This window comes from Epinephelus lanceolatus, chromosome 4, assembly GCF_041903045.1.
Source record: "Epinephelus lanceolatus isolate andai-2023 chromosome 4, ASM4190304v1, whole genome shotgun sequence".
Lineage (NCBI taxonomy): Eukaryota > Metazoa > Chordata > Actinopteri > Perciformes > Serranidae > Epinephelus > Epinephelus lanceolatus.
The window spans coordinates 35,849,409-35,877,338 of record NC_135737.1 but is presented as its reverse complement, the minus strand read 5'-3'; the positions used below and the strand labels follow the sequence as shown (position 1 = coordinate 35,877,338).

At 41.4% G+C, this 27,930-nt stretch overlaps 1 protein-coding gene across 2 annotated transcripts in view; it reads right to left on the bottom strand.

Annotated features, from left to right (window-relative positions):
* veph1 (ventricular zone expressed PH domain-containing 1) overlaps window positions 1–27,930 on the bottom strand; it is a 108,051-nt gene that overhangs the window by 7,099 nt on the left and 73,022 nt on the right. For both annotated transcript variants that reach the window (XM_033631872.2, XM_033631871.2), the window contains one exon: window positions 16,741–16,858. In XM_033631872.2, coding sequence (XP_033487763.2) covers window positions 16,741–16,858 — 118 coding nt within the window. The remainder of the gene's footprint in view (window positions 1–16,740; window positions 16,859–27,930) is intronic.

Sequence of the window (27,930 nt, the reverse complement as noted above, 5' to 3'; positions counted from 1 at the left end):
GTTTCTATAGCTCTTAGTTGTAAAGCACTTAAAATCTTATTTGCATGAAACTGTGGGACACAAACAAACTTGAACTTATCAACTTCCAGTCCACATTAATGAATTGCTGAGTTTAAGTCAACAAAAGCATTTTGTCTCACTCGTGTGTGTGTGTGATCAGATCGAGGGGAACTCCCACAACGTGAAGTCTGGACTGGTCTGATTGGAAACACTCACCCACATCAACCTCCTGCACTGAGTTGGATCAAGTGCTGATTTGAGTGTGTGAGGGTGTGTGTGTGTGTGTGTATAATTGCATCTATCACTGTGTTTTTGTAAATGGGTGTTTTGCTTGCATACAAATGTATCTGCTTATTTTGTTCTAACATGAAGAAACTGTCTCAATCAAAGTGACCACAGATTAATTTCCAGTAACTGATTGTGTGACTTGAGAGACTGCGATCCCCAGACCAGAACACAGACACGTTTGGGCTTGTTCACTTCTGGTGCCAGTACACCAGGACTTCAGATGTTGACCACCAAACAGAGCCATTCTTTGTATCCACGACCATGAGTAAAGCAGTGGAGAGATTACTGCGATCTGATTAGAGAGTGTGTGAACATGTGGGAATGCTGTAAAGATGATTCACAGAGGTGCCTGACGCCAAACAAGACAAACCATCAAAGGTCATCTGTTTCACATCATTGTAAATCAAATACCTTTCAGTTTGTTGACAGATGGCCAAACTAAATTGTTACAGCATTATAAAGACATTACTGTAGGGTCGGAGAAGTTTTTATGGGAATTTAATCGCATGTTTTCATAATTTATAGACTGATGAATCAATTACTTCTAAATAAATCAATATAGATAAACACTACACTTTCTTTAAGAGGATCAGACCATTTTTTGTTCATTTATTGGGCAAATAAAGCCAAAATTATCTTAAATATTGTTACAGGTAAATGACATTTTTCATCCATAAATCTAACAGTAGTTACATTTACAGCTGTGATTAAGACTGATGAGTGTTTAGTATTTGTACACTTTCTAAATTTCACTGATGATTCAGTGGGATGCCAATCACCTGAGTAAAACCTTCACATTCTTTCCAAATTATCAGTCTGTGTGTCATCTGCACCTTGACTTCCTGTCGGCCTGTTTAGACAAACCATCTGTGTCACCTGACAAATATTTCTGTTATTTTTTGGGGTGTAGAAATAAACTTGTCGGGTGCATAAATCACCGTGCCCCACGCCGTCTCTTTGCTTTGATGCAGACACCTGGAAAGTGATCCCTGGATTTGTCGTTGGCCTTGGGGCAAGCACTTGAGTTCACCTCGTCTGAGACAGGCTGATGTGAAATGAGACCCGGACACAGATGACACACATGCACGCACCGGGTCACAAGCAAATCTGCTGAGCTTTGGATTCAGTCAGATCCCAGTGTGTTCTAGTGTTTCTGCTGAATTCATGCTTCTGTTAAGATCTGTCCACATGTGGTCAGATCACCCGTGAAACATTTTTTTCTAAATCTAAATAATGCCTCTCTATCAGTGTCTCCTGTGCTCCATTTTGAGCTTCATGGAAGTGACTGACAGGATTTCAAAACTGTGACAGGAGTCAAGCGTCCAACCAAAGTCATTCCCAGAAACAGCTGTCCCTCCAAACTAGCCTAATTACGCCCTCAAGCCCAAATATGAAAATGTCTTATCCGTATTTGTCACTATGTTTACTCTGTTGTTATGTAGTATGGTTGCACTTGTGTATTAATGTGCCTGTAATTTGGTGTTTTTTGGCTTTTGTGAGAACAGTGTGAGATGTGTTGTGAAAGAAAACTATGGGTTTAAACCACACTTGACAGTGCACTTACTCACCCTTGTTAACTATCAAAGTTAGGAAAAAATGTGGTTGTAAACAAGTAAATTCCCCCACCCCTCCGACCCCCACCCCCACATACACCCTCCTCTCATGTTAAATGTCAAGTTTCAGACTTCCATAAGTCATTACCAAAAGAAAAACTGCGTCTTGTAACATGTCTAGCTCTGTGAAAACAAAAACAAAATGTTAAATCAAAGTTTGACTGCCAGGGGCCGTCACGTAGCAACTCCTCTGCTATAAATATGATGAAATGGTTACATGTAATTAACAAGGTATTACACTTTACCCTTCATGACCACAACCTTTCCTGATGATATTACCAGAATATCTAACAGCACCCTTGAGAAGCGCTCTCTGAAATCATTTCCGTGCAGTTCAAGCCTCCATCTGTGGTAATGACACTCACTTAAGCTCTGGCACAGCGTGATAAAAGCTCCTCTTAAGCCAGGGAATCTCCTGAATTTGCAACATAATTCCTGGAGGTGAGAACTTCTGTCCAGCGTGTCTTCACTGATTGATGGTAAAATGATGGAGGGTCTGTCTTGGGGTTTTCCATTTTTCTTTCCTTTTGGCAAACAGGGGATCTGTCTTCCAGACATGAGTGAATGTGTGCGCAAATCCACATGTAGAGGCATGAAGGAGTGCATGTGCACATGTTTAAGTGTATGCACGTTTGTGAGTGCTTAAATTCCAAGGTCCAGTGTAGGACTAAAGGGGATATATTGGCAAAACTGGAATAAAATACAATGAGTATGTTTTTGTTTGTGTATAATCACCTGAAAATAAGAGTTGGGTTGCGTTTTTGTTACCTTAAGCAACCTACGTTTCCACCAAACAGTACGGTTCAGTTCAGTTTGGTAACTTTTTTTCTGATTCCACTGTGAAAAGGTGTGGATGGTACCAATGGAACCATCCGTATCGTCCCCATTTTTGGTGCCCCTCTGTTGGGGTACCTAGCACACAGATCTGATACTAAAAGGTGGAGCTGTGAACACTGCAGTCTGTTGATTGGTCAATAGAGGACGGTCACTCTGCTCAGGGCTGAGTTGTGGCTGGTTTTGAGGCTCATATAACCACTGTTCATACCGTGGAGAGTTTTATTGACTGTGACAAGGTGGAGTCTGAGAAAAAAATAACTTAATTCACTGGGCCGACTGCTGGCGACTTTTAAGGTGGATCGTCAAATTATAATGTTACTCAACGTATAAGTGAATGACCTGAATCCATCTACACACCAATATTCCATATGACAACTTTGACCATTACTTTAGTTTTTATATGACGTACACTTTTAGTAATGATTGGATCTTCAAGCGTTTGTATATATTTAAATAATTTTGATCGGGAAGGCATATGTCCAAATCCTCACTCGGAGAAAAAAAAGCATTGCGGAGCGTTGTTCCCGTGGGCTTACGACAACACTAAACCCCTGAGCTTGCCTGAGAAGGACTGAATGCACAAACCCACTATTTTTAAATATCCCATGGAGAGAGACTCTCACTGCAGCCCGTACTAATTTGCTCTGAAAATATCGGTGTACAACCCCGTTCTGTGGACGATAAACAAGGCGCAGACTTCCCTCTGTGTCACCAGTGATGAGGAAATACAGTGAGTGACAACAACCCCGCCTACATTTAAGGGTACCGTTTGCGGTGGAAAAGCTATGGGTCTAGGTGCCATGTCTAAAGGGTTACTTTTGGTTCCAAAGGCACCATGTTTGGTGGAAACAGGGCATTAGAATAAGCCATTTCTATCTACATAGGGAGTAGGTCCTTGTCCACGGAGATCCCCATGTTGCACTGCCATGTTTCTACAGTGGCCCAGAATGGACCCGATGAGAGTGTCGCAAAACGCAGATTTTTTTTGTATGTAAAACTGCTTTATATTGTGGTTTTACCAGTTTAAATCACCAGGTCCATTTGTTTTGGAGAGGATCAGACCTCTGTGGATAATTCAGTTATCAAGCTATCAGAGAAAATCCTTGAGCACACATTTGCTGGGCAAGAGGACAGTCTGCAATGTGCTGGACAGGGTAGAAAAAACACTGCTTTATTCAGTTTAACCACCTGGTTCATTTGTTTTAAGGAGGAAGAGACCTCTGTGGATAATTTGGCTACCGGTAAAAACCTCCCGATCAGCAAACACTGAAGGAATTCTAACCAGGAGAAGTCTGAGCAGGCTGCATTTGGCAATCATCACCCCTAGATGCCACTAACTCTCCCTAAATCTTACACACTAGACCTTTAAGGCAATTACTGTCTTGTTTCTGGTGGTTTCACACAAACTACTTAACTCTGTTGTAAGTTTGGTGATTAGGTGACGGCATGTAGGAGCCATCCAAGTAAAAATACTCACCAGTGCCAGAAACAGCAGAAGAGAATGAGGTACATGTCAAACCTGCGTACCTTTTTCTGGCATGTACAAACACACACATACACACAACCCTGCTCATTACCACTTACTTCAAAGGCATTCCAGTAGTTAAACTCAACAGTATATCATAAAGCATCATGGAGTTGCAGTAACCACTGGCTCCACTTTGGCCTTCACAATGGAAAACACTCCACCTTTCTCCCTTTTCTCCTTCACTATTAAAAACACGAGACCAGCTCGTTGCTTGAGTGTAATCACAGCGAGCCACTCAGGCAAAGTCAGCAAGTTTTTAATATGTTAAAGCAATATAAAGCATTATAAAGTAAAATGTTGGCTGGTGGCAGCTGGTAATGTGAGCAGCATGCATACATAGTAAATATGTTCAGTGTTATGTGCTGTGTTTATGATGAAAATACAAAAGTGGGTCACCTAAAAGTGAAATGTTCCAAATCCAAATTGCATTGGGTCCAAAGTCAAGTTGTTGCATTTGTTTCAGTGAGATGAGATGAGTCATCGCTGTCATTTACTGTAACTTGACCTCATATACTGGATGTAGCTGGATAGCTTTCAGTTGGACGAGTAAGAAAGTTTCCAATGGACTGTTTTGGTTTGTTTCCTGGCTTCGACTGCATTGTTGTGGGCTTGTTTCATGGCCATTTTCATTTTGGTGAAAGACCTGTTCATATGTTTCACATCTTGAGTAGTGTCTTATATACATGAGCCATTTGATTTTGCATGAATACAGGTACTGTGGCACAATCACTGGCTTGAAATATGACTTGGCTTTTTTTTTTTTTGTCTGAACTGAGAACATATTTCCTGTAATTCCATTCAGGTTGCAAAGAAGTTGCCTCAACTTGTTCTGATCAGTCGGTGCGTTGAAAAATAAAAATGGTTTCCTTTTTTTTTTTTTTTTTTTTTTTTTGAGGCAGTTGAGCAATCCAGTAAATTTTCTGTAAAATTCTGATCACAGGTTCAAATCGTCAGTGGTAAGTGATAGTTGGGATCTTTTTTAGGGGCTTATCCATAGTCAGTGTATTACATACAGATGCTGGTGGCACGTTCAAGTTCAATAAAGTAGGCCCGAGTATGACACCAAAGCTAAGCAATGTATTGCTGTGGACAAGGGGCTGCAGCAAAACATATTTTAGCCGGTTTATTGGAGGTTCCCAGCAACAACTGAAAGAAGATCAGAGTGCAACCTTTGTCAGTTACACCCCAAAGATATGGAACACACCACCTATAGATATCAGGGAAGTTAGCTCGATAAATATTTTTAAAAGAAAGCTAAAAACATATGTGTTCACTTTAGCCTTTAACTAGCTCTGACTTTCCTAATACAGGTCTGAAACTCTTTCTTTTTACACTTCATGCTGCTGCAACTCTTTTAAAATCTTACTTGTATGATTTATAGTTTTACAATTCTATGATTTTATGATGTCATGATTCATTATATCTTATGAAAGATGGACAGATGAAGACGAGACTGAGATGAGTTCTATTTGATCCACAGTGCCACAACTGGGTGGTCGTAGATTCTGGGGCAGCTGTGGGCTGTACCCGGCACAGATAAAACCCGCAGTGAGGTTAACTCATGAAGGGCCATTTGGTTTATCAATGTCTGTTGGCGAGTCTGTGCCCACTGGGAATTATAGGCTCTGATTGTTAGTGATGTCAGAAGGCCAAAAGGTGACACAAGAAGAAATACTATATGAGATCTCGATTGATAGGCTCTCAAATCACCACCACTTTTAAATGAAAATTGTAGAATCACTTAATCCATGTTTTAAACTGTTTTAAATGTCCTTTATATTGAATTGCCTTGTCTGTTTTATGTCCATTATGTCTATTGTCATGTGTTCACTCAGTGCTTATACTGCCCTTATTGTAAAGCACTCTGTACTGCATTTCTTGTATGAAAGGTGCTATATAAATAAAATGTATTTATTATTATAATTAATTATTATTTGGCAACTTAAAATAGTCCCATCTCAAAATAATCAATAGCAGTTTAAGTGTATATACTGAGAGTATTTTCACCTTGCCACAGCAGCCCTTTCTGATGCGAAGCTGTTATCTGCTCCAGTTCCCCAATCTATGCTCTTGTTGAAGCCACCACACTCCATTGACAAAATCAATAATTTTAGCTTGCTGAACACAGAGGCTGCTGGTCTGATGCTGCCTGCATCAGTTAGTTATTTGTGTTATTGTGTTGTTTTATTGTGTGAGTTTGGTGAATCAGCACTAAACCTTTTAAACGTCAAAGTCCCACAGTAACAAAACCAAATCAACCGAATGAGGCAACGGTAGACCAGCAGCTCCTGTGTTCAATAATGTTAAATCAAATTTCTCCATGGAGTCTGGCTTTTAAGGGAGTGAAATGACAGCCTCAGTTCCCCGATTTTCTCAGGTGGCTAAAATATGCTTTGCTGCTGACCCCATCTGCAGCAGTACATTGCTCAGCTCCCGTGGCAGTACCCCTGCCTGCTTCTCCAAACTGGCGGCATGTTGACCGACATTTATTATAATACACCAACTATGAATAAGTATCTCACACAACCCCACGTCAGAGGATCCAAACTATCTCTTTAACTCAATCTGCTTCTGAAAGTGATCTAATGGTGGCCTAGGGGTCTAAGATCTTTTATGTATAACTTTTCCATTCTCCTACATTTCCTCTCTTACTCCCAACTGTATGTCATCATTTAAAACCAAAATTGGCCCAAATATAAACTATCAAAACATTGTTTAGAAATGCACCAGAGAGCACCTACTCATAAAAATGTCAATGGTGTTCCAAAAATCTATTTCATTTCATTTTTTAAAACTTGTCCTGCACAATAAAGACCACATGTACATAATGTACTCAATCAATGCTCCGCATGAAACGTTACGTAGCCCCTTGTCCTCAAAGTTATGTAGCTGACTGGTGACAGCTGACTAATGATCGGCTAGTTACTGTTGGTTCAGGCCACTGAGTTCATTCATATGAGGAACACAAAAATGTCAGGCCTCAGGTGGTATAGGTCATGGAGGGGTCGATTATTTAACACAGTAGGCTGCTTGAATGCATCGCAGGGTAGATTTATAGCCATGTTGGGAGAATTGCTTGTTCCAGGAAATAACATGTACTGATCAGGACTACTGTTGAATTCTCCGACTGCCAGGATGCATAAAATAACTCCAAGTCCTTATTTCTCTAACTCTGGCTTACATCACACATGCTCATGTGCACAAGTGTATGCTGGCTGTATGTCTATACACACATACAAACTCACTGATGCCTCTTAGTCTTGGAATGTCTTAATTTCCTGTTTCAATAAACACTCTAATCACTGGATATAGTAGCTCCATATTGCGACGAACAGCTGACTGTGTTTGTGTGTTAGCTAATGTCAACAGTGATGCAACATGTGCTGTTTTATACAGGTTTAATAATAGTGATTTCGGGTCTGCAGTTACAGGAGGTGTGTCTGTGCCTGACCTCAGTAACAGATACACTGTACATGTTGGAGTGACTCTGCTCTACTGTGTTTTACCCAATGTCTTTAATTATGGGTGGTTGGTTTAAAATGATCAACAATATCAATGTGTTTTAATAAAACGATTTCACCATAATGTGCAGGGTTAATTAAATACTTTAAACACTTGTGACTCGTTTGGGAAACAAATAAACATAGAAAAGTAGACACATTATTGGTTTAACAAAAAGGACATTACAAGTGTGACATAAACACACTGACCACATGTTGTATAACGGTGGTTACCAACTGGTCCAGCCACAGGATCCAGATTTCTCCTCAGTCATTAGTTCAAGGTCCACACAGTTTAATACATTCAGCGTCATACATGTCCACGTTGTCAGGCTAGTTTACTGTCTCTTTCAAGTAGCTGTCTCTTAGTCACTCATTCACTCTACAGCAGAAACTGGCTCTTCAAAATCAAACTTCTGTGCCGGAAATTCATTGTACTTCACAATAAAGTCACAAACATGACACATTCACAAGTCACTTGCGGTCCATTCGGAATGAACCCGCGACCCACTTTTGGAACGAGACGCACCAGTTGAAAACCACTGTTGTGTATTATGCCGTATGTATGTGTCTAGCTGCAATTGTTTGAATTTAAAGTGTACTAATGTTCAAAAAACATCTTTTCTCGCTCAAATTTGGTGACGTGAGGACATTATTTCCCCTGGTTTTTAAGCGCCTCTGAGATGTCCATATTCACAGGAAATTTTTGTATGTTAGAAAATACTCCACTGAAAACTTTACAATCGGTACGTTTACATGACTATAGAGAAAATCTATTTATTGTGTTAGTACAACTAAAACCGGACATTTAAAATGCATGTATACATATTAGTCTGAGTGAAATCCTATCAACGACGAACACACGCAAATAATGTGATTGGGAGACGATATTACTCATGCATGTATACAATCAATCGGACCCATACTGGCCGAGGTGCTCTGGACATGCTCCATAGTGTCCGCCCTGGGCTTTAACACGGAAGTCTAAAGCATTAAATGCGTAACAGAAGATGAAGCCAGTAACAACATGGTGAAATCTACATCCAGAGCCATGCATTTTTGTACGGAAAAAATGTACAGAGCTGTAAAGATGGCCACCATGGTACCAGTTTGCCACTAGCTAACAATAGCTAACATGTTTGTCGATTGTTTGGTCTGTGATGTAATAGGTCAACAGGAAAAAGGTCCAATACTAACAAGCTGAAGGTGGGCATATCTCTACCTATCATACATACAGACATACTTTGGTCCATAAATCGATTCCCCTCCAGTGCTTGTATACTGGGACAAGGACGGGAGTCCAGTTAAAAGGGCTAGTCAAGCTATAACTGTAGCTGTGCATGTAAAAGTACTGACTGAGGTCTAGAAAGAGATGTTGCTGTTGAATTCTCGAGGATAGGGAGGAGGCAAAAATCTCAGACACTGTTTGGCTGGTTACTACAATAATATACTGTATATATTGCCATTTGGGTGAACTCAACCTTTAAGTTTATACCAGACAGACATGCAGAGCAGTAGGGCCATCCGGGGCCGTAAGGACACAAATGCTTCAGTAAACACATGGATCCAAATGCACACACGCTTCCAATCACACAGTCCCAGTGGGAAAGATCTATTATTCCTTCTCTAAATCCTGCTGTAATGTAGAGAGACTGGCATGAGTCTGAAAGGTAATCATCCGTTCCTTGCAGTCATTCAGCTGGCTCGGTGATTACACTGGTTTGTTCTGAGCAGCGGAGCTGGAAGAATGGCTTTCATTTGGCTTTTGTATTGTTTGGATCGGCCAGGCTGACGTGTGTGTTTACTTCTGTGAATGTGTGTGTTTGTGTATTCAGAGAAATGGCTGATGACAAGACAATGACATGTGAGAAGGCGAAAATGAAAAGCTGTGAACTCGGCTTAATGACAGCTTCCATATAAATGAACCGAATGAATAGCAATCCCAAGATTGTTTTTCAGTCACTATATCATCTTACATCTCAAATACTGACAGCTTGAGAAACTTTCCCAAGTAGATTAGACCAATGGCTCATTGTGCTTTCAGATGAGGTCTTTCTGCCTTTATACGAAGCCAAAGCTAGTTAAACAGCTCATCTAACACTGTCATATAGTGTCATACTGTCAGTTTCCATGCTGACTTTTACTGCGAGGGAAAAGACATGTGTGGGTTGCTTTTCTGTCCTTTAGCCCCAGAACACTGTACTGAGCTGCAATGCTCCTGGCAGCAGAAATGACCACTGAAGTAAGACATAAAACTAATCAGAACTGATGGCAGGATAAAAAAATAAATGTGGAAAATATGGTCATAGTTTAGCCCTCATCATGCTTTAATGTTTCCTCTATTGGCAGCAGAGATTATTAATAATTCTAGTTAATAGTAGAGTGAGTTTCTCTTGCCTGACTGTGATCTATTAGCCACAATAAAAACTAGTTTGCTTTTACGTAAAGGTGTCAGGTTAGAACTGAGGCCATGTAGATATGGTGTTAAATGGTGGATTGTGCCACAGTAACCACCAGCACCATGTTATGGACAAGAATACAAACACATTTGGATACATATGTCAAAAATAACAAGTTTTATTGAGTTTTGTGATGTGCATCATATTTTTTTGCCAACAATTTGTCACTCATATTCCACTGATCGACAGTTGGTGGCGATAACGTGCCAGTGAATGCAGCAATGCATCAGTAAAAGGCAGGAAAGAAGAAGGCAGCTGTGGCGTGATACAGTGCATGGCAAAGTCAGGCGTGGGAATATGAAAGCTTCACAGTTGAGAAAATGTAGTGCCAAAGGAAAGGGCTGCCTGATGGCAAGGTAAAGCAATGAAAATATCCTCAATGCATCACTTAGACCGAGACTTAATTTTTAGTAGGCCTTTTTTTTGGGTGGATAAGATGCATTTTGCCGAACACCCCCATTCACAGTAATACATTGCTGAGCTTCTGGGGTGCTAGTCCCGTCTGCTTCTGCAAAGAGGGACCTCTGACTATGGATAAGTACCTCATACAACCCCACTTCAGAGGGTCCGAACTATCTTTTTAAGTCAACCTGGTTCTGAAAGTGGTCTCACGGTGGCCTAGGGGTCTAGGATCTTTTATGTATCGCGTCTCCTTTTCCATTTCCCTACATGTCCTGTCTGACTCTCAAATGTATGTCATCATTTAAAGCCAAAATTGGTCTAAACATAAACTATTAAAAAAAATAAAAATGCAGCAGAGAGCAGCTACTCTTAAAAAATGTTAATGTTGCACCAAAAATCTATTTTTTTTTAACTTGTCCTGCACATCTGCGCATCTGAACTATAACTTCAAAAAATATTTATTCAACTCATCAAAAACATGACTGCCACATATACAACTGATCAAATAATTTAAATTAGGAAGTAAAATAATCAAAATATATAACAAAGGATAGGCTGTCTGATAAAAGTGTCTTGTGTGAGAGGGGATTATTTAAAATACTTTTTTAATTCACTTGTAAAGCTGAACCAAATTGTTTTACAAGATGAGGAAAAAATAGGGAGTGCTGCACTGTGTTAAGGCTCCATTTAGTTAGTTGTAAAAAATCAGGTGCTCCTCAAGGATGGGGCAAAGAGTCACTTATAGATATGACTGTCCAGCTCACTCAGTTTAAAAGTCCATGGTACAGGCAGGCAGTCCAAAAATGTATCCGAGGCACTCTGACTGTAGTTAAAAACCCTTTATTATTACATGGATAAACCAACGTTTTTTTAACTAGAGAGTAGAGAGTCTAGAGAGAATCTGAAAACAACATGCTTTGGTTTATCCATGTATTAATAAAGGATTTACAGTCAGAGTGCCTTGGATGCACTTTTGGACTGCATGTCTGTAATATGGACTTTACTCCGAGTGAGCTACCCAGTCGTGGAGATACATATTCAGGACGTAAGTATTTGTGGTCGTATTCTCAGTCTTAAACATGGCTGAACTAGAGTCATGTGATCTGCTACTTCAGAACGGTTTAAGAACAAATATTACTGATGAACATTTTATATTCAGTGATTCACAAAATAAATGCCACTGACCAGCCATGTAGCAATCTGGCAAAATATGTGTTTGTTTGAGCCAGATCAAGGCACGATACACACGCACATGGTCGCACATGATCAGGATCCTCATTTTGAGCCGGGGAAAAACCCTGAAGGTCACTGTGACCTTTGACCTTTGACCACCAAAATCTAATCAGTTCATCTTAGAGGCAAAGTGGACGTTTCTGACAAATTTGAGGAAATTCCCTTAAGGCTTCACATTCACAAGAACGGGACGTGAGGTTGGATAACCTGAAAACACAACGCCTCCAGCCACGTCTGTCGTCGGCATGGAAAGAAGCAGAAAAAATTGTCTTTGCAAACGTGTCTTGAGGAAGGAAATGCGCTCAACACATTTGTTAGACCTCAAGAATACACACACTTTGTTTGAGTGTTAAACAGTTAATACAACACAAAAACTCCACAGGGCACCTTTAGGTTTAGTCTGTATTTCTTATTCTAACTCACTATTTACATGTTGTATCATTCAGGGGTAGTTTTCTCAACACTGCACAGTAATTATGTTTATTTGTAATATCAAAATAGCACACTTTATTTTCATAGATCTCCAAATAACCCAAACTCACCATACCCAAGTTGTTTTTCTCATTATTATTACTACATTAAACCTGTGAGATACTGATGTGGTAATCATCTATAATCTGCAACTTCATCCCTCCAAAGTACATAAACATAAATAAACACACACACACATGCTTACACTAAACTTTTACTGCATCCCATCTGCCAGCTTCCCTCCACCAGCAAATGACTTCCTGCCCGTGGCTTTAACTTTCTGGGAAATACCTGCTGACTTCTTATTAGCTGCCATCAAACGGCAGAGCCTACAAAAACATCATGTTGCTGTATGGGACGGAGATTTACAGCTACTCATTACACTTTTCTTGATTCACTTCCTCAGACGTCAGTCTCTCTTATTTTCACCTTATCTCCTCTCCCTGTCTGCTTTTTCCATATTTCTTCATCATAACACATCTGCCACAAACTGCCCTCCTCTAGCTCCTCTTATATAACTAATAACCGCTTCCATGTGACAGAGACCGACAGAGAGATATTACACGCACAGATTTAAAGCCTGTCTCCCAAACTCTGTCACATCTCTCTCCTCTGTCGCTCCCCTGAGGCTAAACTGTCACTCGTCGATTTATAGACTTTAATCCATCGTCTCATCACCTAACTGCACACACCATCTTTCGTTGTTTCTTACAGTGGGAATAGTGGCAGCCACTGTTGTGTGAGTTTTTAAAGTGCTTCATACATTTGTTTTTAATTTTTGGTCACATTTTTACAGTTTTAAGTCGCCAGTGTGTGAAGTAGACAGACAGAAAACACACACACTAATCTAAATGTGATTTAAGGATGTAGTCACTACTCTAAGTCTGACTCGATCAGGACTAAGTGCTCATCGAAGGGGGGTCGCTGGTCCAAAGTAAACTCATCAGAAGTGAGTCATGATGGCACTGACTGACTGATTACTCTGACCCTTCAAATCACACTGGCAGCTCTTAAGTAAGAGCCGCTCTCTGCTCCGTTTTCCCTGACTCTTCTGGGAAAAGATTATTCCCCTTTAAAGGCATTTTGAGTGAAAACATCCCATGGAGCTCGGCTCTGTGATGGTTTTACCATGAGACCCCTGGGAAACACCACTGTGCCCAGGAAAGCTGGTGATGTGATTGGACATGAGAGCCCACTTTACTTCTTCACTGCTCTGTTTAGAGAAGACAGCAAGAGGTAGGAGAGATTCAGGGGAGACCACACTGGACTGCTGCCTGTCAAAGTGAGTAATCTGATGTTAATATATGAGAGAGTATGTGAGGTGGAGAGGGTGAATTTATCATATTCATTCTTCCTGTCTTTTCTTGTGTTTCCTCTTTGCCTCACCTTTTAAACATTTTTACGTATGCTGTAAAGCCCTGTGAGGCAAATTGTGATTTGTGATATTGGGCTTTATAAATAAAATTGATTGATTGATTGATTGATTGATTGATTGAAACACACTTTCTTGGCTATGAATTTATTGATTTTGTTGGTTTAGTTCGCCCAGCAGTGTGTTCATACATAATCATAATCATACCCTGTCATTAACTTTCACCAAGAACTTATTCATCTCCAGAGGACATGATCTTTTGAAGTGTTCACTGATGCCGTGACAAATGTCCATGTCTAATCCCTGTCTGTGTTCTCTTAATGACAACGTTTTACTGCTGCCACAACAACAATCGTAAAAATTAAGCTCAGCGTTAGTTCAGGCAGGACACAAGGTCAAGCTCAGCTCACATCCCAGCTACATCAGCTGATCTCAAACAGCCCAATCAACTGATGGAGCAGCTGATTGATGGAGGGGAGTCAGCTGATAGATCACATGATTCCTTTCTATGCAACCAATTGGCGAATCTCATTCAGGGCGCCCTATTTAAACTGCTCTGGCCTGGCTACTATTGCTGCTTCCTCTACAAGCCGCTTTGCAACCCGCCTCCACCCCAGCTCCTCCTTTTCATGCTGTGTCTGACTCAGGGGTCGCGTTAACCGGATATTCTTGGTCATTGACCGGATTTTTACAACAATGACCAGAAAATCTGAAGGCCGTCGGTCATTTTGACTGGTTGCAATTACCACCCCTGCCCACTTGGCGGTGGAGTGCATGGTCAGTGGTTTAAGTGGCTGCCGTTTTCACACTGTCTTTAGAGAAAAAGTCATTCATCTGCTTCATGTAGCGTTGTTGACATAACGCCCTGGACACACCGGACACGGAACCGAAACACGGCGCCCAGCAGTGGAGGCAGTTTTCAGTCAGCGCCCATGTTAACCTACCTGACTGTCCACACAGGCCGCTGAGCAGAGCGGAGCGCCTGCGGAGGCAGCGCTTCAGTTCAGCGTCTGGTCTATTTTTCACAGGAGCTGCGAGCGCTTCTGCCAAGCTGGATTGAGCGGATCGTACCAAACAGGAAGTCGAACACAGAAAAGACGAGCTCCGGCCAATTTTCAAAATAAAATAACAACAGCACGCACTGCATGAGGAGAAAATACTGTGTTTATAATTTAAAATAACACAACAGTGCATATCCGAACACATTTTTCAGTACCCTAATGACTTCATTACAATTTTAATTTTGTGTCACCAAGCCTACAGGCATAACTACATAACGCCCTGGACACACCGGACGCGTTAGTGACGTCTGGTGTGTCCAGGGCAAAGCCTAATGGCACGGGTGTGTGGATGTCTGTTCATCTTTTCGTTCATGTCCTTATTAATGCACACTTTATAACTTGCTTGTTGGATTTATTAAAAACGAACGAATGAAAACTAAATATCTTTGAATATCTTTATTATCATTTAAAAACGAAAATTAAAATGACCGGTAAAAATTATTACTGGATGACCGGATTTTTCTGACCCTGTCGGTCAAAATGACCGGCGATGAAAAAGTCTAGCGCAACGTCTGGTCTGACTTATCAATGTCATTTCTGTTTGTCATTGATGCTGCTCTGTTTTGTTCCTGGGGGGTCTTTGCTGCTGCTCTCCCTGCCTTACCCCCAATTTCCACATACTCTGTCAGCGGCGCGCAGTGCAGCAACGTGGATCTGGAGCGACCGACGACGTGTACCCTCGCCTACTGGATGCCTTTCTGGAGCGTCGCACAGTGTAGCAGAGCCGCAAGCTCACGTGGGAACTGCGAGATCACGAGATAAAAAGCAATTGATAAATTGTGAGCCCGACCAAAACAATAGTTCATTCAGAAGAAGAAAGAGAGAAAACAAGTTCAACTTGAGATCGCCTTGCTGTTCACATTAACATTACTTCACGATTTTAAAAAAATTGAGAGTTTACAATCTGTAGTCTGTGCATTGTGTTGTATTTTTAAATTTACCAGATGCTATGTGTGATCCGTTTCTGGTTTGGTGCGATCTGAACTACGTGGCTTGACATGAAATGGAAGCGTAGTCCCTGAAAAATAGACCTGGCGTGTATCTCCGACGAAGCGGAGCGCCGTGCAGCTTCTAGGACGCTCCAGAGACGCTGCGCTCTGCTCGCTGTGGAAATGCAGCTATTCACTAGAATAGGAGCGTATTTGCTATGTAGTGCGCTACGCTGCGCTGTGTGCCGCTGACAGAGTATGTGGAAATTGGAGGTTAGGCTTTCCGTGTAGGTGCATGGAAGGGCAGGGAGGTTTATTCTGCCTGCCTTAGGCTCTCTTTGTAGGCCTAGGAAAAAAGGAGAGGCCCCAGAATAGAGTCATACTGCCAAATATAATACTGCACATGGAAATAAAGTGCTCTTTCTTAGTTATTCTCATACACCCAACTATTGTGTGCGTACTCTAAAGGCCTTTACATCCCGCAGTCCCGCCCTACCACCTCCGGTTGTGTAGCAGTTTTCAAGCGCACCGTTGCTGTGGCACGCCAAGAACGATTGTGATTGGTTGAAAGAAATAAAAAAAGCCGGGGCATTTTTTTCTCCAATCTTAAAGTGAGAGTCGACCCAGCCAGACCTTTCTTTTCTTGAGAAAGGTCTGGTGAGTGAGACTACAGGGCTAGTAATGCAATTTATCTTGCAGCTTGTTCTCAACACATCATCTGGGCAGAACTTTCTTCTTGTGTGGTGACCAAGAACTATTGTGTGATTGGTCAGAAATTTGATGTGGGCGTGGTTAATGTGGAAAAGCGTGTGTGACATATGCGGCAGTGGGAGGGGCCTATGGGGAATTCCCAGGAGTTCTGCAATTGAGTTTCTCGTGAAGTATGAAATGTCCTGGCCAGAACGAACTTTGTTCTTATTATTGCCACCTCGAGAAAAAGAACAAAATTTTCTGTTCTTGCGGAGTATGTACAGGGCTTCAGGACTTAATCATAGTCATGTATGATTTGGCCCGTGTTTAAGAGTGTGTGTGTGCGTGTGCGTGTACCTGTGGCCTTCTCAGGGTTGTTACACATGAAGCAGAGCCATCCTCCCTCTTCCTCACTGTAGCCAAACAGATCAAAGAAACGCACCTCCTCCAGCTGAATCTGGAGACTGTCCATGTCCTGAAGACAGACAGAAACAAGACAGAATATTCACTGAATGTCTTGTAACTACATTTGAATTTCTACTGGGTACTTCTTTATCAATATTGACACAGAAATTATGCTGACGCATCACAATCGGAAAAGCACAAGTGTAAGTGATAAAATGAATGATGGCTGGATTTCATTTAATTGCTTAAGTTTCAGGGGCCTGTTATTGTGCACTCTGGCTCACTGTCACAGTGTACTGGGACAACTGAATAAAACAGAGCCTTGCTTAATGTTATTAGTAACACCTGTGCTTTTCAACTAAACTCCTATTTGCATGGGACTAGTATGACCTGGGGACCTCATGTGAATTATAGATCACACCCCTATGCATGTGTTTCATGCAGTGCAATAGGAAGGAATGATCAAAGTCTGTATTTAACTTGAACTCACTGACATTATCCCCGGATATCATGTGCACAGTCATTTGTGACTCCACTCTACATAACACAGACTCACCACACAGCACCATGAGCAGTGATGTACAGTGTTAACCTCCTTCTTGCTTTTAAATGTGGGTTAGACAAACAGAAATGATTCGACCACACACTGTCACATGTCATTTATCTCCCCATCTTCTGAGAGTTCGCTCTTCTGATTGATTTGAACCTGCTTTCTTGCAAACGGGTCTTCACGCTGTGTAGTGAAATGAGCCTCCTGCCCTCAAAACGCCATGAAAACAATTACTCATTTATAATTACTGATGCAGCCTCCATAGTTCTCGACCAGGAAAGAGGCAGAAACAAGGTGTGGAGGAAACACAGGAAACACAGCACAGGACTAATATTATCACACGACCTCTGTGTTTGGTGAAATATGTTTGGTAATTTGCCATGGGATTTTTACTTGACAAATTACGGACATGGTGGATTTGTGCAGGTTTAAGATCACAGACGACCTTTGCAATTATTACAAATCACCAGAGGTCCCACAGTAATACTAGTCTCACATGAACAGGGCAAAGTCAAAACGTCTGCTGTGTAAAGGCCAATCTGCCACTTCTGAGTCTGATCAGTCGAATGATATTTTCATTTATTTAGTCCTGCATATTAGATCTGCACAGTGCACACACAGCCTATAGTAAGACTGGATTTGATTAGCTGTATATTTAAAAAACACAGACTGCATCATAAAGTTTCTTTAATGATTTCTTATAAAGTTTTTCCAGCGTCCTTTTGTGCTTTGTATGATATCTGTGGAGACAGGAGTGTCAGCGTAGATCAGCACAAACAATTACTCTTCATCTTCAGCTTGAACAAAATACTAGTTCAGGGCCATGTGTTTTTTTGGATGCAAAAATAAATATGACAACAACAGTAGCGCTGCTCACATTGCACACCTCTACCTCTACACTGCTATTGCCTCTAACAACTGGTGCAGCCAGATGAAACAAACAAAGGATCTGAAAGTTTATTTACAGTATCAGGTTTATACTGTTTTTTCCTGTTTTCTCTACTTTCTACTACATAAAATGCAATAAAGAGAAAGAAGAGATGGAAAGAAAGAATTGGGAATTTACAGGAGAGTTTAACCAGCCGACATAAATATTTAAAAGCTTGTTAAAGCAGCTGTACATGCAGAAACACACATACACGCAAACACAACAAGCACACACTAATGATAAGTGACCCTCAACTCTCAGTGGTAAAATCCTTGACATTCCAGTTATGGACTGTGCAAATGTGCATCAGTGTGTGTGTCTGTGTGTGTGTGTGTGTGAACAGAAAGTAATGGAAACCAATACAAATCCCTGCAGACCATCTGCACATGGTAACAGTTATACTTCACTTGAAGCACACACAAACACACTTCAGTGACACTTAAACCCATGAGATAATACATATTTATCTTAGACTGGTCTGGAGAAAAACAGCACCATTTAAAGAGATGATGGATTACTGTCATCAGTCTTCATGACAAAGAGGCAGTCATTCTCCTCCTGCGTGTGTGTTCATACTGTATTTACGCATCATCTAAGGTCAAATCCGCATGTACATGGGTAATTTTGAAAACAGGGCTTTCCCTTCTTTGTTTTTCTTGTTTTTTTTTCCGTCTAAAAAGTCCACTCAAGCAGTGTTACAAAATAAAGTGAAATCTGTCCAAATGAAGACACAATTCAAGCCCTGTCAAAAGCATGGCAAACCAACAGGCCATGATATAACTGTAACCCTAAAGCTACGCAAAGAAGAAGAAGATGTCTGCCATTTCAGGACACGAAGCCTAATTTGTGAAGCTTTAATAAGGAGATACCAGCGTACAGTCTGATGTCACAAGCCAAAAACGAGGAGTTTTATAGAGGTCTGTTTTCTGTGACCAAAAATGCAGATTGCAGTTGGATGAAAAGTGAAAAGGCATAGACAAAGCTACATTTTTGTTTAGTTTAGTTTATTTAGGACCTATACATGCACAAAGTGGAGAGATGTCAGAGTGAGGGGGCTGCCCTTGGTGAGGCGCCCCGAGCAGTTCGGGGGTTCGGTGCCTTGCTCAAGGGCACCTCGGCAGTGCCCAGGAGGTGAACTGGCACCTCTCCAGCCACCATATTTTGCTCCATATTTTGGTCCGGACGGGGACTCGAACAGGCGACCCTCCGGTTCCCAACCCAAGTCCCTATGGACCGAGCTACTGCCGCCCCCAAATACACATTCAAATACACATGTGGACAGGGCCTAAAACCAGTATTTCGGTTAGGGGTGGGAATCACTGGAGGCCCAACGATACGATATTATGAGCCCAGTCTCACTCTGAAGTCGTTAAAATCCAGCGCTTGGGCAGTGACTTGCGGTGTCAGAAACCAATGAAAAAAGGCGTCCTTTAACATCGGCATGATACGGTCACTTGTCGTTACAGTTTAGCCGTGCCCGGCGGCATCAGGAGGGAACGCAGAGGGACAAGGACGAAAGTTAAGGTGGCGAAAGTCTGAGTGGGGTGGCAGGAGGGGCGGTGGATGGGTCCAACAAACACCAACTTTCACCCGAGAGAGCGGTGTTCACATCCCATAAGATTATAAAGCTAAACCCTGATTTTTTTTTTCCTAAACCTAACCACATACATTTGTTGTTGAAGGAAAAAAAAAAAACGTCAATTCACGGTGTTGTACCGACATTTATTTTCAAAGAGACTGTATGCAAACATTAAATTTCCTGTGAAAACGAAAGACGAGAACCTGACACTGTGTTCAAGAACATCAACAACCAACGCACCCAGGGTACCTTGCACAACGTATGTGGAGGTGGAAAGTCCATGACCAAACACCAATATGTGACAAGGTCAGAGTGAGAATGTGTTGATATTATACCAATTTTAAACATTTTAAACACAGCATGTGGAGTATTGCAAAAAGATGTATTGCAAAATACTGCTTTTTGAAGCTTTTTTCAACCTTAAATTATGTCTCCAAAAGGAAACTTTGTCAACATGTTTTAACTAATGAGTTTGTTCATCTCACTTCAGCATTTTTTATTGCAGCAAAATGTAGTGGACTGAAAAAGCAACTGATTTTGTTATTCTAGCAGGCTACCAAAAGTTTAATATGTATTTGCAATATTAATAGCCTATAGCCTATATTAAAAAAACGATATTTGGCATCTTTGTATCAATACAATATTGCTTCATCACAATACCGCTTCATCCTTTCTCCGACCTGTGAAGTCCTGTTAGATTTTCTGATGATCCGTTTAAGGACGACAGTAGTTCTTCTCACCGCAGCAAAGTTGGACACACATGTAGCGCCCAGAGGCAGCAGGATTTGACTGAGTGTAAGAAAAACAGGTAGCTGCGATGGTTGAACTACCAGTGTGTTTGACCTTTTGACCTATGCCCCCGCAGTCAGTCCTTGATGTTAATGAGCGAGGATGTAAATGAGAACGCTGCTTTTCATGTGTGTATTCCCATTTGTACCACACACACACACACACATACACACACACAGTACTGGTCATGAATAAGCGCCCGTGATTGAAAGAGTGGCAGAGCATGTAGATTCATCCATACATCACAGCCTCTCTTTGTGTTGTTACAACTTAAATAATTGAGGTGAAAGGGCTTCGCCTGCGGATACAAATAAACCAGGACCATGTGTGGCTGAGAGAAATGGGCCATCTGTGGGTTCAAGCCAACATTACTATTCTGATATGATTCAGGGGACTGAGCAGTCTTCAGGAGACACATGTTGCAACTGTGAGAAATCCTGATTATGATTACTGGAAAGTCCAGACAGAGACAGTGTGAGAGGCAGAGGGGAGAAGAAAGTGCAAGTAGAATGGACTGGATACAGAAAACTATACTATATTCAAGTACAGTTTTGAGGTACATGTACTCCATCCTTAACAACCTCATGCTTGTACTCCACTAGATTGCAGGAGGAAATATTGTGCCATTTAGTCCACTACATTTAGGCTACAAGTTAATTTGCATGTTAAAATTTCACTGAAACACACAATGAGTTTATTGAATACAATGAATTCATATAGGTTTAATTACCAAATGGTACTTCACCAATTTCAAACATGAAATTCAGTTTACTCATCATGTCATCTAGTTTTCACGACGCTCTGGAGAGATCTTTCTAAAAAGATGTTACACAGATAGGGTCTATTAAAAGATGCTATCAAGTTGCATTATGGGAAGTGAAGGATTGAGGGTTTTGGGGTGTGACTCACAGAGGACAAAAATCAGGATATCTTGGACTCTGCTTTGACTTTGGCTGGTTTTAAAAAAATTGTATTCACATCTTTTAGCTCTGTTTTTGATCTTTACCAATTTCTCAGGGAAATATCCAACACATTCTCACTCCAATCTCGTCACATATTGACATTTGGTCATGGACTTTCCACATTCAGATACGATGTGAAAGGTACCCTGGGTGTGTTGGTTGTTGACGTTCACCTACTCACCTAACACAACCATAACGCCTGACCCATTGCTGGGACAGAGCCACTAACTCAAGCTCCGGACATTAACCCATGCTACGATTGTAACATTAAATTTAATTGAATCGACATAGCGACATGCCTAACGTTACTGTAACACAAATTAAAACAGACATTTGACTCCGCCATTTCACTTCGAAAATACACGCTGCCATTGCTCACTGGCTGGCACACCTCTAGTTCTTCTCATAGCAATTTTTTAATTCCTTCAATCTAGAAATGATGAATTTTCCTTATTGCTCCTTTAACTTTCACTCTTGCCCCACCGCGTTTCCCCCTGACCCCGCTGAGCACTGCTAGAATATAACGGCAATCAGCCGCATAGCATGCCGATGTTAAAGCATGTCTTTTTTCATCAGCGTCTGACGCCACAAGTCACTGACCAAGCGCTAGATTTCGACAACTTCCACTCGACGAGTGGGTTTTTTGGAGCTTTTTCACCAGAAATAGCTGCCTGCTGTGACCATAAACGAGACAATGAGCGTTAAAAGTGAATATTGTTTGTATGCCATTGAATTTTAGACATGAAAAGTTTAATCCAGGATATTCATTCAAGGAAATAATACTTAACAGAAAAATGTTATTATAGTCAAACTGTGCTCTTAAAAACTGCCAATGTTGCCACATGAGGCTGACAAATACATACATTTCTCCTGACTTTTACTCACTGAAATTTTGGACTTCACACAGTAATCTTGATTCCAACAAGTTTTGGCTTTGAGAAGAGACAATAAAAAAACAGCATTTTCTGGATTAGACAGCCCAACTCATGCCCAAACAAATGCCGAAGTAATTAAAATAGCTTTAACATTGTTTACTGATTACAAAGCTGATCTGAATCATCTATTTTCTAAAAAGCAACAAAGTAAAGACAGAAGCAGAAATACTATAAAACCAGACTGTGAGTCAGACGTTGAGCAACAATGTGTGTGAGGGTATCAGTCACTGAAGACAAATCTGCTGCATAACAGTGACAAGTAAATCATTAAATGATATGAGTAAGATGTGCATTTGCTTCCTGAGTCTATTAACAATAAACCCCAAACCGGAGCCAGTGTGTGCCAGGCTCACCACACTGCTGATGATTTGTATGTGGTTTTAACGAGCCTTAAAGAAGAAGTCCCTGTGTTGAGAGTGACAAATGTGCAGCCTGGCAACAAGCTGATGAGGACAAACACAAACCCATATTTGATCCATCAGGACCGGAGAGGTGGATTCAATAAAGAGATGAAGAAACAATGACTGGATTATGTGGGTCTGAAAATAATCCATCTATCCTCATGTAACCCCCCGTACCCTTCAGTACGCCCCCCTCTCTCCTCCTGCACCTCAACCCACCACCCTCCCTCTGTCGCTGTTTGTAGATCGTCATTATAATTTGATCAAGATGCGAGATTGTAACTGCACACGAAAACAAATGCAACTATTTTTTTCTTATGTTTAGTTTTAAAATGATATTTTACTTGAACAGCAGAAAAAAATCAGTCAGCACAGTGAGTCTCATCCATTGTTGTCATTTTTGTTGAAGGGAACTCTACCAATTTTACACATCAAAGTCGTTTTACAGGTCTTGGGGGGGGGGGTCCTACTGCAGATGTGAAAAGTTGTATAAAGCTTTTTGTGGCTCCAGAGCTTTGGAATCTGTGTAAATTCTAAGTTGTGGCCAAAAACACACTTTGTGATGTCGTTTGTGCCAAAATTGAGAAAAAGTCCCTCAAGGCTTTCTTCAGGCATAGCACAGAAGTATTGAGGGCTGAATTAAAAGTAGTTATGAAAGGGCATGTTTGGATTTCAGCCCAACTTCAACAGTAAAATGGCAACTTGGCCCGGGTAGAAGTAGATGAAATGCTTCGTCTCATGTGTCACAGAAGTTCCTCCCAGCTAGGCAGTGCCAAGTACTTTTTGAGGGAATAAGAACGAGACAGATGCAAGGTTACAGTTACCTTGACCTTTCGCATTTCACCACCAAAACGAGTTTATCCTTGACTCAAAGCGGAAATTTGTGCCAAATTTGGAGAAATTCCCTCAAGGTGTTCTTAGGATATTATGTATACAAGAATGAGACAGATGCAAGGTTCATGGTGATCTTGACCTTTGACCACCAAAACTTTATCGGTTAATGATTAAGTTCAAGTGGACATTTGTGCCAAATTTGAACAAATACTTGAGATACTACGTTTACAAAAATGGGCTGGACGGATGGACAAGACGGACAGACAACCCGAAAAGTGGGAAATGAGCTTACCATACTTCTGCATGAGGCTAATGTCACCAGGCTACTTTAGCAGCTACAATCATAACATATTGGAATTGAAAACAAGTCACACGTCACTCTTTAATGTCACCTACAAAACACACCCTCCCAATGTGGCGGTCTATTTAAGCTGCAAAATCTTCCCAGCTCTCCCTTTGCCTCGTCAATACCACTGCTGCCCTGTATCAGTACTGTTGCTCGCTCTTTCAGCCCCACCTCCACCAAAACATCCTCCTGCAGGCTCAGGCTAAAGGGGGAATATTTAATCATCACTCCCCAATATCTCATGTAAACATATCTGCGGGGAGCGATGAGGCTGGAGTCTAGATGCCAAACTCTAACTATGTTCTGCTGTTGAAATAAACATTTAAAATGTGAGTTGTCTGACTGAACTGAGTCACATTATGGGTAATGCAGGAAAAAGATGATGTTTCTGCTCATGCTGCATCAATTTAGATATTTTATTTAATAAAAAAACTATGAATTGAGTAAATGTTAGGAGTGCAACCAACATTTGTATGTGGGGCCCATGTGGGTAGAAAATGAGCTGCCAAATGGGCCCTATATTGGATTGTCCAAGGGTTCCATAAAGCCCCCATACCAATTGCCAACATGGGTGGTTTTACCCAAGTGAGCCCTAGATAAGATTCTCATTTTGGGCCCATATCCAGTCAGTACTGAGTATGGATGCACCGATCCGATATGTAGATCGAATATCGGCCCCGATATCATCAAAATAGATGGATCGGGTATCGGAAAATGCAACCTATACCTGAGGCGATCCTTTCCTTTTAAATTTATTGCGACGCAAGCTACGTCATACGTCATGGAGCGAAGGAGAGAATCTGCTGTGTGGAGGTATTTCACACTGAACACTCCAACTAGCCCGACGGCAGTTTGTAATGTCTGCAAAGTGAATGATGCTAGGGGTGGTGGTAGTACCGCCAAGTATAATACTACCAATTTAATAAATCATCTACAGAAACATCACCAAAGGGAGCACCAAGAGTTCCAGCAGTTGAGCAGGTCGAAAGGAGCAGGAGGTAATACCACACAGCAGTTAACGTTAGCAGATGCGCTGCAAAGAAGAGAGAAATTCCCCAGCAATAGCGCAAAAGCTGTGAAAATTTCTGAGAAAGTGCTGGAGTACATTGTTTCGGATGGACAACCAATGACGGTTGTTGAAAACGTGGGCTTCCAACGTTTACTGGATCACCTGGAGCCAAGGTAGAATTTGCCATCACGCAAATATTTTTCCGACTGTTCCGCACTGTCGGAAAAGTACCAGAAAGTGAGCAAACACTTGTCTCAAGAGTTACAAGATGTAGATTAATCTGTTTCATCTTGTTTCATTTTATCTTAGCAAAGAACTGTGTAGTCATCAATGTCTGATGCCTCTAGTCTTTTCTGTTCTACATGTAAAGGTATATAGCTTTTAGGTCAGCTTTGGTATCGGATCGGTATCGGGTATCGGCTGATACTAGAAGCCACAGCATTGAAACCGGTATCGAAACTGAAAAAGCTGGATCGGTGCATCTCTAGTACTCAGGCTGCCGTAGCATAACCCATGTGCGGCCCACTTGGGTAAACCCACCCATGTGGGCAATTGGCATGGGGCTATTATGGAACCCTTGGACAGTCCTGTATAGGGCCCATCTTTCAGCTCATTTACTTCCCACAGGTAGGTAGGTTGACTGTGTTGTGGAATTGTCTTTTAAAAACCTGAATAAAAAGTTAATTTACTACAAATTTTAAAAGCTTAATTTTAAAGAATCACTTCTTAATTGATCACATAAGTCAGAGATATACTAATCAGGAATTGTCAGTTACTATTTGTGTGTATTGCATACTCCTTACAGCCTGGTAGCTACCTTTTTATAAAGTCCCGACCTCACCTCCTGAACACTGTGCCCAGGAACGTCCTGAACACAGCAAAATAAGAAGAACATCCAGGCAGAGGGCAGAGCCTCTGCAGATAAATACGCTGACACACACTTGTAGTGGGTCATAAGTCCATATATGGTTTTGTAGGTAATCCTCCATATCATATTTTCAAGATATGGCACACAGTTAATTTCAGAGTTCAAGCAGTGTGCCTGTTGAAAGTCAGACTACATGTTAGTCTGGTCGATGTCATTTGAACATGGAAAGGGAAGGAGACGAGAGACAATAGGAAAAGAGAATGAATGAGACAAAAGGAGAGGACATAATGGGAGATGAGAGGACAGGGTTTCTGGAATTTCAACCACAGAGGGAAAAATAGAAAGGGAAGTGGTAGGTGGAGGCAGGAAGAGGAGTAGAGAGGGGAGTGCGAGTCAGGAGAGAGGTGAGTGGATGAGAAGTGGGAGTGTTGGAAAGGGGAGTGGATGAAGGCAATAAACAAAGCACAGGCTTTATTTTTGTCTCTCTTAACGTTCATCCTTATGTCTGTCTGGGCACAGATGTGATTATATCCATTTCAAACAGGCACAGACACAGGCAACAATTCTCATATGTAAAGCTCTTGCTCTCCTCTCCCTATCCTGCCCGTCTTTTGCCTTCCCTTCCCCGTACGTCTTTATCTGATCCCAGTCTCAGCTCTGTCTGTAGCCTTACTCTATCTCTTGGTTTTCAGCCTTACTCCTACATCCTCATACTCCAAACTCTATCTCCACCAAAGTTGTATCAACAAGCGCTGTCACTCTGGGCTACAGAAAGACAAAAGGCGAAACAATACTTGCCAAATATCTCCCCTCTCAGGCTTCCACTTTGCTCAGTCTCCTGTCATATCTCATGCCATGTCTTCCTTCTTTTCCTCTTTCACTTCCTCTTTACTCCCACCACATCCTCTGTGAAATCTCTCCACAGTTTCATCCTCCTATCTTTTTTCAGTCTGCATGTTCACGTCTTCCTCCTTCACCAGTGTTTAATCTCTCCAAATATCATATTTTTTGCCTCTACTTGTGTTTATCCTACAATACTTCGTCCTTTCCTCTCCTTCAACCATCTTTTTTCACTCTAAACTCTCTCATTCCTTTCCTACCTGTCCTCTCGTAAAGGTTTGGCACTTATCTCCCTTTTTCTTTCATGCTTTATCTTAATTTCCTCCCAAAATTTCCTCCTCTTTCAACCTTCATTGTCCACTTTCCTCCCTCGTACTGATTTATGTCTGTTGTGATTAACACAGCGATGGTGCAGCTCTCCAACTTTGTGGGGCCTATTTAAGTTAATATAGTTTTATCTTTATCTCTTGACCCCTCACCAACTCTTTTAGCCTCTCTCTTTTTACTATTTCCATGTTTAAACCCATTACTTTTTTATTGTTACTGTATATTGCTCAACCTCCTCCGCCTGAGAATCTCACATCCATCCTTTATCGCTCATCCTTACCTCCCCCCATTCCTCACATCTTCACTCGCACCAGCGTTCTGTTATCTCTGTGTGATAAAACTACTAAACTAAGTTGTCAGAGGCCATGCATAACTCCCTCTTAAATCTCCGAAGCCTCATAAAGCCCTATACTCTCCCTTTAAATCTGCCTGTCAGTGCAGACATAATCGATAACCTTCATGTCTCATATGTATATAATAGCCCTCCTCCCATTGCATCTCTTCTCCCCCGTCTCCCACTACATGTGTTTCTGATTGGGTGATAGTGACAGGAGTGAAGCTGTAGGACTAATAGAGAGGGAAAGAAAGCAAAGAGGAAATGCAGAGCATATGGATGGAGGGAAAGGTCATGGCCTTCTTCCTCCCCCTCTCCTGTTAAATCTCATCGTCTCTTCTCTGTGGTTTTTCGTGGCGCTCCCTGGACAATGAAACTGAAGCCATTTTAACATTAGCGCCGTCAACATGGTCTGACAGGCCGCTTGGGTTTTTATAATG